Source organism: Perna viridis, chromosome 4 (assembly GCF_037379345.1).
Source record: "Perna viridis isolate PV_CMFRI_1.1 ecotype Kerala chromosome 4, ASM3737934v1, whole genome shotgun sequence".
Taxonomy (NCBI): Eukaryota; Metazoa; Mollusca; class Bivalvia; order Mytilida; family Mytilidae; genus Perna; species Perna viridis.
This window is the reverse complement of record NC_142448.1, coordinates 43,250,202-43,268,894: the sequence shown is the minus strand read 5'-3', so window position 1 is coordinate 43,268,894 and position 18,693 is coordinate 43,250,202. Positions and strand designations below refer to the sequence as shown.

At 32.4% G+C, this 18,693-nt stretch overlaps 1 protein-coding gene across 7 annotated transcripts in view; it reads right to left on the bottom strand.

The window, feature by feature from the left end:
* The window catches only part of LOC148620184 (uncharacterized), a 37,019-nt gene that overhangs the window by 340 nt on the left and 17,986 nt on the right, over positions 1–18,693 (bottom strand). Inside the window, exons 10-13 of one of the 7 annotated variants that reach the window (XM_088580855.1) lie at positions 17,975–18,491; positions 17,101–17,129; positions 12,988–13,036; positions 1,831–1,959 (exon numbers count right to left, since the gene is read on the bottom strand). In XM_088580855.1, coding sequence (XP_088436981.1) covers positions 1,924–1,959; positions 12,988–13,036; positions 17,101–17,129; positions 17,975–18,491 — 631 coding nt within the window. In that variant the 3' untranslated portion in view covers positions 1,831–1,923. Of the gene's footprint in view, positions 1–1,830; positions 1,960–12,987; positions 13,037–14,716; positions 18,492–18,693 lie in introns of those variants that run through there. The other 6 variants (XM_088580859.1, XM_088580858.1, XM_088580862.1 and 3 more) reach the window with 6 other exon arrangements.

Genomic DNA, 18,693 nt, shown 5'->3' with positions numbered 1-18,693 from the left:
ATTGGCTGAGAACTACTTAAAACATTATTTTTCGCCTTTCAAGGTCAATTACTCTAACAAGGAGTCCTTCAACATCTCTTACCCCCTGCAAACTTTTATAGGACTTATAATAAGGATCATTTCGGCTTCTGAAAGAGTTTGGCTAAACCTAAAGGTTTTAGAGATACATGCAAATACTTCTGTCTGACCCCTATGTTCTATTTTTGGTAAAGACAGCCATTTTGATCGAAAAAAATGTACTTGACTAATTAGAACCAAACTTATTATGGATGGTCTTTGGGATATTCTGCATAGAACTGATGTGGGGACTTTTGGTAACTCTAACAAGGAGTTATTCATCAACTTTGATCCCACAGACTTTTGTAGGCCTTATCATAATGATCATCACAGCAATTGAGAGTTTCTGTCTATCGATTATAGTTTTCATGATATTGAAATTGTAAAAAAACGTCATTTTTCACCTTTCAAGGGCAATAACTCTAACAGGGAGTCGTATAACAACTTTGATCCAATGCAGGCTTTTGCTTGCCTTATAATATGTATCATTTCCGCAATTGAAAGAATTTGGCTAAACCTAACGATCTGGAGATACATAAAATATACTTCTGACTGAACCATGTGTTCTATTTTTAGTAATGGCGGCCATCTTTTCCACGGATCAAAGATTCCAACATTTGATCTATGCAGAATACCCTACAAAACATTCATATCAAATTTAATTCCAATTGGACAAGTAATGTCAGGGAAGAAGATGTTTGAAAGAAATAACATAAAAAAAAGAAAAAAAGAAAAAAAGAAAAAAAAAAGAAAAACGGTCCGGAAAAGGGCAATACCTCCAACATGGCTTAACAGATTAAAATAAAAACTTGAACAAAGATATATCTCATCATGCTGAACACTTTTACCAAAACTCAGAATTTGGCTAAACCTAACGGTTTTGGAGATACATGCAAAAAACTCCTGACTGACCCCTATATTTTATTTTTATTAACGGCGGCCATGTTGTTGGACGGATCAGAAATCTCCATAATCCGTTCTATGCAGAATACCCCAAAAAAACATTCATAATAAGTTTGGTTTCAATTGGTTTAGTTGTTCAGGAGATGAGATTTGAAAAATTGTTAGCGACGACGGTCGACGACAGACGCCAAGTGGTGACAATAGATCACATGGCCTTCGCCAAGGTGATCTCAAAAGTGACAAAAGTCCAATGACTTCTAATGTAAAGTTTTAAATTAAAACGACAATTTTTTGTTGGAATCACCAGATAGAAGTATTAGCCATTTGAATATCAATGGACGCAAAATATGCCTTTTTATTTAGTATATTTTAAAACTCGATATGTGATGACCTATTTTAAATAACTAAAGTTCCACATTGAATTCAGCATATATCAAGTAAAGAATACACACGAAAGTGCATAATTTTTTGTTTACATTCATCTAAGCTATTTCTTTTACCTGAACAATCTTACAATGAAGGTAGTAAAATTAGGTATAAATTTTGCATGAGGGGTAATGCGAAACCTGTTGTTATATGGTGCCATTTTCCGTTCGTATGATGTCAGAAATGTGTTAGCCAAAAATTTAATTAATTCTGGATTAAAATCTATTATTTAAAGATAGTTTCTTTATACTATAGAAATGAAAGTGATTATGAAAGGTTGTTATTGAGATTTTAGTTTCTCTATCAAAGTGTTTTTTTGTAGACAATATAGAATAATGACATAAAATTGACTGTATTTGGTATTTAGCTGTAGATAGTTATAGTTCTAACTGTAGAGTTCTCTTGTGTTTGTAAGCTGATACAATGGATTGAGGTAAAACTTACGTTGTATTTCATTCAGATTAGCTGTTATCATACCAAGCAAAAGACCAGCTATCAGACAATGTTGATTATTCATGACAAAAGACAGCCGAACCGTTACTTCACAACACATTCAAAGTCCCTGATTATTCTCTGAAAATTGAAAATCTGATAGGGTTTTATGTTATTTAATTCGTTTTGATAATCAACCAGAAAATGTTTTTATTTAAATAGTGTACAGATACGAAAACTTCATATACCAATCAAACTTTTGGGATGTTTTCCCCATATATCTAAAAGCGTATTTGGATTTGCTTTATACTAATTGGATATTGTAGAATTTTTTAATGAAAGTTAAAGTATTGAAGAATATTCTCTTGTGTCTAACTTGTTAAGAATTCATCTTGGCAATTTCAATTAGCTAGTTATTGAACCTATACTGTCATCATATACACAACAGGGTGCCATTTATGCATTTAAATTGTTTTTAAGGATGTAGACCTAGGGTAAGGGACACAACTCTTACAAATCATTGGAGCGTTTATATTCACCATTTTACATTAATCTCATGTAAGCATCAAAGTAATTTGGACTGATTTCATTCTGTTTCAAATCAAAACTTGAAAGGTTTTGGTAAAATTGAATATGATACAAACATATCACTGATCTTAAGAGTTATGTCACTCACCCTAGGTCTACCTCCTCAAATTCATTACCGTGCAGAAATGCCATTTTAAAGAAAAAGATTGAAATTTAGGAATAAAAGTATAAATAATGAAATTTATTTTGATAATTAACGGAAGGTTTTCTATGTGTCAGATAGATATAACATACAGGGAAAAACTGGATAAAGCATAATATGATATTCTGAATAAGGGTAACAACAAAATTACCGAACACTAATCCGATCCATAATCAAGCCTAGTTCAAAATAAATATTACATCATCGGAATGGCTGGTACCGCAATGGTTCTGACTTGGTACAGGCATTTCAAACGGAATGGTTGGTCAAATCTAGTTTTTACAACGCGCCAAACCTCCCTTTTCGAATGCGGCATAAATATACCGGTGTTGATTAAATAGCATTTGCATGATGTTGTGTTATAATCGGAAAATCATTACTTATTGTTTCAGAAGAAATCGATTTTTTTTCAACCGAGGACTGAAAAATAATTTAGTAAGATACCTTTTGAGACGCATTTCCTCATACCCCTGATTCAGGAGTCTGTTACGCAAAACATGTATTGCATTCAAGGAAATCAGAGTAGTTAGAACTTGATCTAGCGTAGAGAATTAATTGTGAAATATAAACACCATATGCAGGAGATGAGAGTTTATTGCCGCACAAGTAAAGAAACTTTATAATTTTAAAACTAAAGTCGCCTCCTTTATCATAAATCTTAGTACTGAAATGATCACTGTTGTCGAATTCGAGGTGATGGTCCAAAGACATGCTTAACAAGCTGCTAAAGTGTTTAGTCTTATTTATCTTGAGCTCTGGTGGATATATTGAAAGAGTTACCATTTACCAAAGGAAGGGATATTAATGGGAAGTACATCATTAATATATCTGTACGTGAAATTAAAGGATTTAGAATCTTTTATATTGTTCTTATTTACGAGATTCTGGAGAAATTCAGTCGTTATATGAATACAAAAGCAAGTCGACTTGGAGAGGACAATTAGGGCCCATTGGAATGCCAATTTGTTGCTGACAAATAGCTACTCAAATATAATAAAAATGTAATCAATGAGGATAGCAAGCATGCTACAGACATGCTTTTCAGTGTAGCACATTTTACCATTCTGAGATGTTTTAAAAAGATATGTGAATTTGTAACCTAGAACATCACAAGCTCTCGAATCAGCAAAAGATTTACTTTTTAAAGTTCTTTTAAACGAATTCAATTTAACATGTGGCAACGTAGTGTAAATGTTGAGAAATCAAAAGTTTGAAGAGAACTAATTTAGGAAATAGTGGGATTTTTAAGTATCCCCACATGATTTATGCCACTACGTGAGTAGGTAGTATTGCAACTAGCTTGCTGTCCATCGTACACTGCAGACAATATCTTTGTAAGGGCTCTCCTCGGTACAGCAAGACGAAGATTCAGCTATATTCTTTGCAAAGATTCTTGTGAAATTTAGTAATCTTATACAAGTAAGGCAAGTCCTCATATTCTGTTTCGATGTTGGAAGAAGCCATGAAGGACTTATGGTTGTTTATGATTTCATCTTTGTCCGAAGTAATATGTATGTGGTATCACCTGGGGTATTACTATCAATATTCTTAATAAGGGTATTGGGTAAGTGGGCCTCACAAAAAAATATTGTTTGAAGCTTTGACTAATTGTTAATTAAGTAGCTGTCTTTGTAAGAATCATGCAAAATCTGAAAAATGTGATACACCCCCAAAAAGGCTACATTTTTTTTGGTCATTAAATTGTTTTATGGGTCTTTACTATGAAATGTGTAATTGTTCATTCAAATCTGCCTGCTCTTTGGAGATAATCAACATTGAAAATCCAATAGATTCTATTGTATTTGGGCGTCATTTACAGAGTTATCTCCCTTAATTTTGAATCTGCAGTGCATTCTATATAATTTTTATCTCCTATGAGCACGGGTTATATGAAAAACTACATGTTAATTTCTGTTTACTATGACATTTCAAACAAAATATCAAAAATAAAAAAATGTAGGCTTTTTACCCATGAATCACATTTTGCATGATCCTTAGCTAGAGTGCTACTTAAAAAGATGCAAGGGCTATAAGGCGTGATGATAGCCTACCATATCAATTCTGTTATTATAATATACAACTTGTCCAAAGATAAGTTATATTAGGAAAATTAAAATGTTGTGGCTCCAAACTCTAATTTTAAACTATTAAATTATAGACGTATTCACAACCAGAATACGACTTTAGTTTTTATAGTCGAAAACAATTTTTCGGTGCGGGAGCGTTATTTTTTCTTATATTCTAAGCCAATGAAGAAAAGTTTTGAAAATTGCACTTATTTCAATTAATTAAGTCACGGGGAGCACTTCTAATCTAATTTTAGTGCACCACTTAAAATCCGCCAAAATTAGAAACGCCAAAATATTATGTGTATTGCCTTAATTAATTTGCTTCAAAATCGCAAAAATTTTGCACCCGCCAAAATAACCCCCACACGGCAGTAAGTATGCGATTAAGGATATAAAATGGCATATCTGTAAATTGTAACAAATTTGACATACCCCTCTCCCCCCAAAAAAAACAACAAAACAAAAAACAAAACAAACAAAACAAAACAAAATTAATTGAGTGATGTACATGAATGCAATTACATACTACCAGTGTAACTTTGTTCCACTTCTTACAAAACAATCGCAAGAATCAATATTTTTTTCCTTTTAAGAAAACAGTATAAAGCATAAATTATTCGCCCACTTATCAAAATATGAACTTAAGTAAATATGGAGCCGAACAATGAACATATTGCACTGGATTAGACAATAAATAACAAAGAGTATTTGAAGAGTAATCAAGGGAACCAAGGTTATAGCGGTAATCAAAAGAATGTGATACAGGGACAAAGACCAGACATGGAAAACAGATATACACAACAAAGAACATAAAGTAACTAAAATCGTACATACAAAATAACAAAAGCAAATGAGCAACTCGGACTCCACTAAAAACTGGTAGCATGGACCAGGTGCACCGGTAGGGTAAGCGTCCTATATTTAAACGCATATTATACGTGTAAGATGCAGGAAAGAGAAATTAATGCCATTGTTACCTTCGGATCAAGTGACATCATACTTCCAATGCTTAAATTAGACCTTAATTCAATGCGTTGGAGAAAATTTTGTGATGAAGACTGTAGTGTTTGAACCACAATTATCCCTTTTAATGAGAGAGCTAAATTTATCAAATGATGATATTTTTTATTCAATTTCGATGGAAACTTCAATCTCGGTTAGCAATATCTGAATACTCGAGCTACCAACAATAATGTTATTAAACTATGGATCTTTGGTAAAGAGGCGCCAGAAGATTGTTAAGCACAATCTGTACATGTTTTAAGCCGTTTCAACCGATTTGGTCTTTAAGCTTCATCTTAAGATATGAACATATTGATTTCCTCTATATTTAGAATTATAATTACTTATCGGATCACAACCACAGCGGAAATAATGATCCGCAAATTATTTTTTTACCACTTGTATTGAATATGCAAGGAGACTGAAAATGAGTCATATTTAAAAAAAAGTCAGTTTGCTACACAATAATCCATGACATATAATAAAAACAAAATATTTATTGTACGTTTTACAATATGGTTTGATTTATGGTTTAGCTATAAAAAATCAATTTATAGTTATAGTGAGTAAAAGTGGTCGAGGTAGAAGATCATCAAGTGCACACTCTGTTCATTAAGCATACATGCATTTTAAGTATAAGTATTAAGAATAATGGTCAAAAACAATGATTAAGAATGGCTTATTATTCACTGATGTGTTTAAATACAACAGAAGTTGACCGGTTGGTAGAGAATCATGTTTCAACTATTGTTTCTGCGGAAAAAATACCGGTCTTTATACAGAATGTACTGGTCTTAATATGGATTTTAGCTGGTCTTTTTTCTGAATTTCAACTTCCGGAAAATAATTCATTGCACGTGCTTCTCGAGTCTGACAACCCTATAAGGGTTAATGTGTTTTTATAAAAGTTTAAAGAAACTCATTGTTTCAAAATCTGCGTTCACGTTCAAAGTTTTCATTTTCCAGAACGAAAATTTGTTTAAAGTTTAGAAATTTCTTGTAGTAGTTGTTATAATATTGAATTTAATAAATGTTGCAAAACTTTCTTTTTGAACATCTAATCTAAGAAACAAAAATAAAAATATCTCCAACATTTGAATAAAGATCGGTAGGTTTAAAATGCATGTCTTAAAAAGTACAAAAAAGACAAAGAATAAACGTTTGTTACGATTGTTGCCTTAAAGATATCATAATCCTCCATTTGGATGTTGATTGACAAAGTTTTTAAAACACACACAAGTAACTGTTCCAAATGTACCACATGACTGACTAACAGAAAGCTAACAAACTCAGAATTGAATGCCACGTTTACTCCAAATGATGCTGAACAGACAATGAAAAGTTTGGACGACGCAAAATATGGGGCGCCAAATGCGACTTGATCTTTTTGTAATCAAAATCAATTTTGTGAGACAAAAGTCTATTTTGTGTCACAAAATTCAATTTTGTGAAACAAACTTCAATTCTGTGTCAAAAAAGTCAATTCTGTGTCACAAAATTCAATTTTGTGAGATGAAATTCAATTTTGTGAGACAAAATTTAATTCTGTGAGACAAAATTTAATTCTGTGAGACAAAATTCAATTTTGTGTAACAAAAGTCAATTTTGTATGCAAATTAGTTTACAGAATTCTTTGGATATGCAAATGAAATGTGCAGTATCATGTGCACTTGTATTACAAACTTTAAGCATTCACTGCAATACAGTGAATAAAGTACGAATGTGTGCGGTTTCAATTAAGCAAACAAGTGAAATATATATCGGATATCGTAATCGTATAACCCACTGTGTCACTTAATCTTGAATCTAAAGATAATTCATCTCGCCCGACTTGTTCCACTCAACGGAATTTCTTGTCTCATACATCAATAGAATCGGAATGAAATAAGGAATCTATCTGTATCTCGCAAAAAATCATGAGGGATAGTGGAACAAAATAATCTTTCGCCGACTTTGACAGATTAACAAATTTCACCGCACAACATATTTCTAATATGATTTTCTTGGCTAATCTGACGATTCATTTCTTTTTCCAGCAAAATTTGGAACAGATACAATTTTAACAAATTTTGTTGCGATTAACAAGTTGGGCAACAGCATTTTTAAAAATCGCGTATTTTAAAACCTGTTTTATTAAACAAATCTCAGAAATTACGTATAATAGCAATTTCAGTAATTTCAAAGTAGTTTTATTGTAGAATGCAACTTAAAAGATTTTTTTTTCAATTTCACTTAAAGCGGCCATAACCGCCCTGCGTTACTCGAAGTAATCGGGAACCTGCGGCTGTGAGACCCGCTGTTACTATATCCAATGAGAAACCTTCTTACAAAATAGTGATGAGAGATTTCATTTGCATATCCAAATGATTCTCTAAACTAATTTGCATACAAAATGGCCTTTTGTGACAAAATTTAATTTTGTCTCACAAAATTTAATTTTGTAACACCAAATTGTCTTTCGTGAAAATTTCAATTTTGTCACACAAAATATACTTTTGTCTCACAAAATTGATTTTTTGTGGCACAAAATTCAAAATTTGTAGTATGTTATAAATTTTGTTAATCAGAATTCATTTTTGTTGAACAAAATGCACTTTTGCCTGTACAAATTTGAATTTTGAGTACAAAACCACTAGAGTCCCATTCGGCGCCCCGTACAAAACGCTGAAAAAACATTTTCATGTGGTGCGAATAACATTATTGCCCTGGATTGTATTTTTTGATTACCGTCATAACCCTGGTTCCATTGATTACTCATTGAAACAGGTGACACGTCCAGTGCAAACTCTCATCAAATGATGATTCAAATGCTGCAAGACATCTTTAAGTCACGACTTTTACGCTTGTGCAACCGCACATTGAATGCAGTTACGGTCCTATGAAAGGCTAATCATCGTCATAACATCATAATTTTGGGAACGACTGAAAGATGCAATACTTTATCTAACTGCTTCCTTCCCCAAACTGAAATTCCTGGTAACTGTTGTATCTTAGAAATCTTTTTTGTGTGCGTGTGTGTTACTGTGTTACGAAGAGCTTTAAAAATAACGTGTTATCCATTCGGCGAGGTTTTCAACCACACGGTAAATTATTGTTATAAATTAATATTTTGTATCGTTTCTTTTGGTGACTAGTATACATTATACTGTTATTCAATGGGAATTTGAATCTGTGAAAAGTAGGCAGATTTATATATTTGGATTAAGTTCATCAGCAAGTTTTTTTCTCCTGTTTTCTTCATTCAACTCTTAATTGTGGATTTTTTTACTTCTATGCTAATTTTAAGATGACAAATTGATTACCTGTTGCTGTAGCCCAAATACATGTCAACAGAGGAATATACGGTAGGTGTCGTGTAAGGCTGATTCACTGTGGGTTGATTCATGTCAATCAAATCTTTTATAGTACTAAATCTAAATACAGTATCAATGCAAGCGAAGAAATTGACCTTTATAATAAAATGATGTCCCATGTTATGAACACCAACCTACATGTAACACGAATGAAATGTGAAGATCATTAAACGTAATTCATTTGTTAAATACCAAGTGTATGTCCCATAGAGATAAAAAAAAACAAACACTACCTTACGTTTCTTTGATGACAAAAAAAAAATTAAATTAAAGAAACCTACTTAATCAGTATCTTGCAATTTTGTAGTAAACGGACATGTTATTTCCACTACATTCACTTCCTTGAAACATGATAAATAAACATCAAATATGTATCCAAGTTTCCGTTCGTTTTAACAGAACAAGGAAGTTGAATAAGGGTCAACATTTAAATCCACATTAAGATTTCCATTGGCCGCAATATATGACAAGTATACTTTAAGATGCTTTTCCTATAATTATCAAATTTTATCCATGATTAAATAAACAAAGCATATGTTTCAATTTAGTACAGGTGAAAAGTATCCATTTGCAAATGTCAACTGTCAATATATGTATGTTTTTAATTACCAGGCCCTATAAAATTCCCTATAAAAACCCACCAAACAAACGATTCTTTTTTATTTTCATGTTATATTTTCATGTGACAAGACAATAATCTTCTGTGTATTTAAATCTGTAATTTGGAGAAAACTATACCTCCCACTTATATCAACCAAATCAAATTAAATCAAGAACGATAACTCTTGCAAAGTGCTAATTTTATGTACTATCTATGTAAATTTTATCTCAAAAGCGCAACACCCAAATGAAAAACTAAGACTGGTAATGAGTGGTCAAAAAGTGTTTCTGAACAAGAAATAAAAGTGAAATGAGTGGGTTTTTGACATGCATGAATTACCTCCTGTCTGATTTTTATAAAGACTGCTACTTAAAAGGTATAACTATTGCTGACAACTTTATATACTCGTTCGTTTAAGGCATAAATTCACTCTCTCTCGTTCTGAGAAAATGTCTAGTCTTTTAATAGCTGAATGAAACTGGAAAAAAATCAGAAGGAAAAAGTATGCATGCCACATCACTTGTCCCCGAGTAGACCAACGTCATTATATCCTATAAAAACCAAAAGAGACTATACAGAAACGTATTGAAAAAGATAATACAACTACTTTTATCTAATTTGTCAAACAAAGGACAACTCAAATATACAATTATTCGAATTATTTATAGGAGGAAATTATCAGTTCAATAGAGACAAGTAAACTTTATCTTGAACCATAAAAATATACCGTTTGTAAACATACCATAAATTGTACTTTTTACGAGTGAGAGGTTCGTAAAAAGGTTTTCATCACATAAAGAATGACTCTAAATAGTAATGATAAAGAATATGAATAACACAAAATGACAACGCTCCATTTAATGTTGATTCGTGTTCTTGTCATCGGCGGGCTAACATTCGCTTATATATTTTTACGCGTGTATATACGCGTTTATACTATTTTCAAGTGTATTAGTTATTATCTATCCTTTTTTCAAATAAAGTAATAGATACACATATATGCATGCTTATAAACACAATATACGCGTATATTGCTGTGATTGTAAATATAAGAGACGAAGTTGAACACATCAAAACTCGTGAAAATAACTAGATATTAATGATTGAATAATAGCTAAAGCAAATTCCAACAAATTTGGACATGAAGTATTCACTGTCGTGTACCCGACCAGGATTGGCCACACCAAGATGGCGGACAGTGTTTGGCAAATGTATCCAATATGCTTTTCGAGAAACTATACTTCCTCATATTAGTCCTAGAAATCTTCTTGTATATTTTGAAACTACGCCTTCTGGTGGTTGTTGGTCTAGTTGGAAATTCATTTTGCAGTCGAGTTTGTCAATATTATTTACTATCCAATTGTTTCCATAGCATCTGATCTTAACCTACGGTATTAAAGTGAAGGCAAACCTAGATACTTAATCTCTCACTATCTCAAATTGTATGTTTTAACTAGTTTAGTTGCCCTTAATTGTACGTTTCCAATTTTTATAGCTTCTTTTTTTTTATAAATGATTGACCACACATTGCTTCCATATTCTAATTCAGGACGAACAGTATTTTTGCAGAGGTTGAGAAACATTTCATTGTCCATATATGTGAAGCTTCTTTTAATAACCGCTATCGCTAGTTTGCTTTCGTAGTTGATAAGTTAATATATTGCTGAAATTTAAGCTGTTCGTCCACAATAATTCCATGGTCTTTTTCTTCGTTGGACTTGGATATTGCCTCCCCTTCCATTGTGTACTCTACATTGGTTGGAGGGCCATAGTGTATGTGTTTGCATTTTGCTGGATTAAATTGTATAACAAGTCAATAGACCATTGCACCAAGTAATCAATATCCCTTTGTAAAGTTTGATCCTCTACTGCATACAATTTGGTGTCGTCTGCGAAAAGTTTTGCTATATTTTTGACTGCCTCTGGCAGGTCATTTATATAGTTGGAAAACTGGATAGGTATCAGAACACTTCCTTGTGATATACAGCTGGTGACTTGTGATCATTCTGAGTGGCTTTGATTTAGGACTACTTTTTGATTTCGGTCTCATAAGAGTTTTTTATCCACCCTAGTAGAATCCTAGTGATACTATAACTTTCTAACATTTTTATGAGCCGTTTATGTGGCATTGTGTCAAATGCTTTTCCGAAGTCCAAATAAACCGTATCTATTGCATGCGAGCACTCAAGTTTTTCTGTCCAGTCCCGAAGTACCTCTATTAATTGAGGTATGCAAGACTTGCTCTTCTGATGGTCAGTAAAGAGATTGTTATCTCTATGTGTTTCATTAGTTCGTTTTTCACAAATGTGTCCATGGTTTTACAGACAACAGAGGCCAAACTTATTGGACAGTAGTTTGATACAAAGTTTTGAAGCCCTTTCTGTGGATAGGAGACACATTAGCCTTTCTCCAACCTGTGGTTATTTTCATAGATTCTAATGACCTGGTAAATATCAGGTTGAGAGGTTCTGCTAGACTCCTGGCTGTCTTTTTTAGATTTTGGGTGTAATTGGTCAGGTCCTGGAGATTTGGATTCTCTCAGACTTTTTAAGTGTTGTTAGATTTTATCATTATTGAATGTTATGCTATCAATGTTCTGGTCAGTTCTTTTGGGAAATGATGGAATCACTTGACCTGGATCTTCATTTGTAAACACACTTTTGAAGACGCTGTTCTGCCTTCTCTTGGTCATTGGTATAGAGTCCTCATTATCATCAACAATACCTGGTAGATTTTGTTTAAGATTGGATGTATTTCCAAAACATCTTAAGCTTTTGTCACATCTCGAACATGAGAACTACGATTCCATTCATTTTAAAACAAGATTATTTTCTTCATCTGTACACTGAATCGACAAGTCCTCCTTGTTTTACTATATTTTTAATGGTTTTGATCTTTGGAAACGAAGCTTATTTTTTCACCTCTAGTTTATTATGTTTACAAAGCTGTCAATGGTCAATGACTGGCTATAGTTCTATTCAGTTGGAAACAAAGCTTCTTTTCTTCAAATTTACATGTAATGAACAAGGCTGTCCTAGTGGCTTTAACCATATTTTTTTGGAGACAAAACGTTTCATCTTCTAATTACAATGTCAACAAGACTGCATTTGTTCAAAATCTAGTTTTAAGTAGTTACATGTAATAAAACATAGATTGGCAATAAAACAAATAGCACAGTATCTAGCGCATTTTACAAGGCTAACATGGACACTATATACACATTTTCGTGCACACACTAGATAATAAGACTGAGTAAATATCAAAATTCATGCACAACTACATTGTAGCATAAGTGAGTAAAAGTGACATTCCGAGCCATTCCAAAACCGAACTAAGCTCTTAAAATGAGAAAACCTATTTTATGGTTCGGAAGACTATTCCAAGTCGTTGCTGCAAATCAAAGACTTTTCTTACCATATTAGTACTGGTTTTGACCTGTGGGATATCTAGTATATTTTCGTACCTAAAAGTATATTTATATGATTTCACAGTGACAATATTACGTAGGTATACAGGAAATAAATCATTTAGGATTTTATAATTTTCAACAGCCATTGTTCTTTGGCGTCTAATATGCAGAGAAGACATCTTGACATGATGCAAATGTTCTTCGTATGAGCTAGACCCGTTATCATACACTAAACGGAGTGTTTTTTCTTGCATTTTGTAAAATTTATAAAAGGATTTTTACCAGTACAGAAATGCCATGCCAAAGAGCAACAATTTAAATTGCTAAAAATGAAAGTATAAAAAATGGCGAGTCTTGTAAGTCTATTAAAAAATAAACCCAAAAGTTTTAGTATATATTGCCGCTGATATGCATTCCTACATAAATCACCAATATGAATATAAAAATTAAGTTTATAATCAATTTCAATACCCAATAGTTTCACAGTACTTTCTAGAAAAGCATAAGACGCTTACCCTACCGGTGCACCTGGTCCATGCTCACAGTTTTTATTGGAGTCCGAGATGCTCATTTGCTTTTGTTATTTTATATGTTTGATTTTAGTTACTGTATGTTCTTTGTTGTGCATGTCTCTTTCACAAGATAAATTTGCATAATTAATATTGGATCATGGTTGTTTTCAAAAGTCTTTTTACCAATTGCTAGGACTCGATCAGCTCCAATGATTCAGTTTCTAAGGTGGAAATTAATACATCATAATCAGGTGCACAAAAAGATAAGGCTTTAACATCTGTATAGTTATATAGTGTGCCATGTTTAATGAAGTAAAAATATCATTGATAAATGCAGTAAACAAGAGAGTGCAAAGGATAGATCCTTGTCCTGATGGATGTCGGCCCAACTACTATGAATACTATTAAATTTGATTTGCTGTTTTCAATAAGTTAAGTAGGAATGAAGAGGGATTCTAAAAGCTTAGAAACTCGATCCATATGCTGAAAAAAATTATGGGGAAGGCAGTCGAATGCCTTAGACAGATCCATCAAAACTGCAACAAAATAGTAGTTTTTATCGAGTGCTTATCGCCAATCTTTTAGCAGTCTCAGTACTGTAGTTTGACACGCATGGTCATGACTTGCAAAACAAATATTTAATGTATCAATATATTTTGAAGAAGTGATCACTTTCTTTAACCATAGACCTAAAAGCTACTTGAGTTATTGATATAGTGCTGTTTTCCGGGAGCTGTTTAAATTGTGAATAAGATTCTGATGGAGGTGTGGCAGTTTTGGTGGGGGCAGAATGTTTATATAAAAAATGTGTGAATAAGAAACTTTATTTTCAAATGATTCACGACTAGGTTATTTATTTTCACTATAGTATATAGTAAAATACGGAGGCTAGATATTGTTTTTTAAATTTTCTATGTATACTCGAATTCACCTCAGCCTTCAGCTCTTCAATTGTGAGGTAATAGGGAACATCTAAAAAAATGCATAGAAACAAGATGGCGATAAACAAGACGTTCAGTGTCAAATTCTCGTAGAAAAAATAATATGGAAATATTTCGATCTCGGAGGTAAGAACGAGAAATAATTGTATGAGAGTTGTAGTACAGAACGACATGAATAAAATTGCAATTTTTTTAAAGGACCGTGTAAGTAATTTACGAGATAATTTAAAAAAAACTGAAAACATGCTGAGGTAAATTCGAGTATAGTGGAGGTAAAAATATTTATTTATTTGAAAATTTTCTAGGCTAAATTTTTTATTTACAAGAAACTGCCATACCCCACAATAGAAACAAATGGTCGTTCCTTATATATGGGTCCACAACGGGATAAGCATAAGCATCTGCTTGATACATATACCTTAATTCCATGCAAACAAAAACATTAGAAATTGCACTTTTGCTTTTTATAACTATACCTATTTACAGTATATCAATATTGACTTGCAAACGGCAACCTTGAATATTTGAATATATCCCACACATCATGCCTCAGTTGGACCAATGTTGGCATATGATTGGGTTTTGCAAGACAACGGTGGACCAACGTTTCAGGGCTTGGTTATGGAAAAATACTTTTTCCTGCAATTATTATTACCAAAATTACCACTAATAAGGGGGTTTTGAAGTCATTGACAACTTTTACGATCCTCACAAGGACGGCAAATTACCAAAACATTTTTTATTTGAAAAGCAAATGCTTAAACGAGACATTTTCAAGTTTTAATTATTTTCATTCTATAAGAAGATTCTATATGTACATTGGCCAAACGTTTGTCCAACGCAAGCCTTATTTTAACCCAAATACCAATTTGATGTCATGCTTATTGCTGGTATGATCCAAGTTTGGAATGCTGTCTGGGATGGCAATCAAAGATGGCCTTTACAGAACCTTTTTTTCAAATCAATCTGGTTTCAAGTTGTGAAACGTGGGAGAAGACTGAGGTGATGAGAAAATAATGTGGACACCTTTTGATATCAATAACATTAATTTTCACTTAGCAAGTTTCTGACCAGGTTAATATTTCCATTATATTAACCTCGTTTTTCAGGTTTATATGTTATTGGTCAAACTACACAAGAAAATAATTTATGATTTATAACATGTTGTTTTTATATTTTATGTAATATAAATATGATTCGAAAACTGTTCGCCAACAACACAAAGGAAATTATTGTTCATGTCAGATCCTATGATTATGAGCGGCAATGAGTAAATGTTATCTCAACATTTTTGGTTGTTCCAATATAACGCTTTCTATATTTATCGAAAGGCGTTAGAGACCATTAAACCATAACTATGACAACAATTATTCTTCTCGTATCCTTTCTTTTAAAAAGACACAAAATCTAAAATAAACTGCGAACGGCATTGTTTCAATCACCAACACCATTTTGATTTTGAGCACTTAAATCATAATAGAAAATTGTTTATATAAAACTATTCACAAACGTATAAATGATAAAATAAGAAATGATATATGACTTATGTAAAGGCATCTATTCAATTGAGTAATTCATTCAGAACAATACTGTCATTTTGGATAGGAAATGCACGTAGTAAATACATTACGTGTATTTGACAAAAGACCCGTTTGGTTCAACCGTACACGTGTGGTCTTTGAAATCAACAGATTATTCAAGTCACTATAAATTTCATATTATATCTTTATTGACTAACTACTCCAATACGTCCTAGACCTATATAGAATTTAAGCAGACCAATACGAGGTATTGAACGGGTAAAAGCCGTATTGGACAGCGTATGCATATTTTATTTTTTATTTCCGACGTATCATACAAATCGATCTATTTGAAATCGAAATATGTCACAAATTTTGTCAAAATATAAACATATGGTCGAACAATTCGTAAGTTCAACAACTCGCCACTCGAGTACAGAAAAATTAACCGTATGATCGAGAACATAAACAAGTATATATAAAAAAAACAAGAAAATAAAAATAGTACGCACAAAAAGAAAAAAAAGGAGTAAAAAGTTAAGTAGAAAACAAAACAAATCAAAACAAAGCAATTAGGTGACAGTCTTTGCAAGAATCAGGCAGTGATTGAAAAATGGTGTGGAAAAGTGTAATTTTACTATTTGCACCATTACAATCAAGAAAAATAGGTAAAAAAAATCCATCCATGTCACTTAATTATAATTTCATTGAAAAGCATTGAAAATGAACATTTCAAGGACAGATAACTCTGTCAAAAACCTCATTTATCTAACATTCCATTGAAAAAATTCTGAGCAAATGCAGATGCAGATTTGATACGGAGATCACGTTAGCTTCTTTTTCAAGTAGAGACTGCATCTTTGTCAGAAAGGTGGATTTTTGACATGCATGCTTCTGATTTTTCCCATATTGCCTGATTCTTACAGATACTGACACTTAAATCAAAAACAAATATGCATATTTGATTTAAAACAAAAATCAAGAGAAACATACAAATTATAAAGGTATAACAGTATAACAGTATTAAAGTCAAAACAAATAAGAGGTATGATTGCCAATGAGATAGTCATCCATCCAAAGCCCAATGATAAATAATTAAACCTCTACAGGTCACCACACGACAAAAGACAAAAAGTTGTACCTACCTTGAAATAGTACTCGCTTTTTCTGTAAGCTAAATCAAAAAAGCAACTGATAAGCACACCTAGATTTCTCAGACAAAAGTAAAAAAAAAAAAAACACGTCCAACTGGATTAAGTGAAAAAATATCATAAAAAGTCATAGAATTTTTTTTTCTATCTAGTCTGTTCTTTCCTACCTTATTGATTTGCCAGAAAATTAAACCTCTTTATAATTGGTTTACACAAGGCTTGAATTATTGTTCTTTATCTATAAGTCATCTATAAGGCATAATTTTGAAACTATAATGGTGTGTGAGTATTAACAAAAATTATGCTCTAAGTTTTGCAATGCTTTTGTTTTTATATTATGGGTAATATGAACATGATTCGTAGTTTGTTGTTCGAGATTCTTTGTCATAGTACATTAATTATAGAAGAACAACAAAAATGAATTAATTAGTTAAAAGATAAAAAAAATGATAGTAAAAGTTTTGGCCATATATCTTTTATATTTACTTTTGCCCCGATTGCAAAATCCACTTTTACTAAGCAGAAGATATTAAACCCCGTGACTTATTGTCCTTTTTAACTTCCCGATTTGACGATAGCACAAGAACCAATCAGTTTGATTATCAGTTACCTAAAGCAGCATCAGGATCCAACACAATTTTCGAGGTACAATTGGTTCCTTACCTTCCTTCCGCAATCAGAACAAACCTTGATTAAGTGGATTGTCTGTTTAGTCAAGAAAAATAGCGAAATAATTACAAATTGATTCCATGACAGGCGACACAAAATGTTCTAAATCTCTGAGATGATTTGCCATGAAAATATTTCTTGTCGTAATAGTCAAGAAATTCTCCCCCATTTAATCATATATATCGTCTCGTACACCTACAGTTCCAATTTGTCCTGCAGTGTCGTACGCTGTATCGACGGCTGGATCATATGAATTGTCAATATTAGCTGTTTGTCTATCATTGTGACCGGTAGCGTCATATACCGTATCGACCACTCGACCGTACGAGTCTCCCTCTTCGTCATGCCTTATCTGTTGATTGGATGTATCATACATTTCATCAACACTATGACCGTATGTATTAGCTTCGTTTCCAACATGTCTTCGATCATGCGCTTTGTCGTAAACGCCATCTTTTGATGTTGCATAAGTAGACTGGTCATATTCACTTGGATTTGAGGCAACAGAATACAGTAGTGATCTAGATGATGGTTCATGATTTTGGTTTGTTTCAAAATCAGGATAGCTTATATATTGCACATTACAGTTATCTACAGAACCTCTAGAATAATTCGGTAAAGCAATACCTTGTTGGCCAGTATAATCTAAATCATCCCTTTGATTTCCAATATTGGGTTTTGAATTTCCTTTTGAACGTATACTGAATAAATTTCCCCTGAAAAAGAAATACACACACATATATAGTTCTAGTCAGAGTGGACGGAACATTACTAGTGAAGTTCTTATTTGCCTTTAACGGAGGCATTATTTACTTTACTAACACAGAAAATAATTTCTGTAGGAACAAAATAAATTTTTTTTTTACATTTTTATATGCCTACGGTCCAGAATGGTACACAAATATAGTGTTGACAACT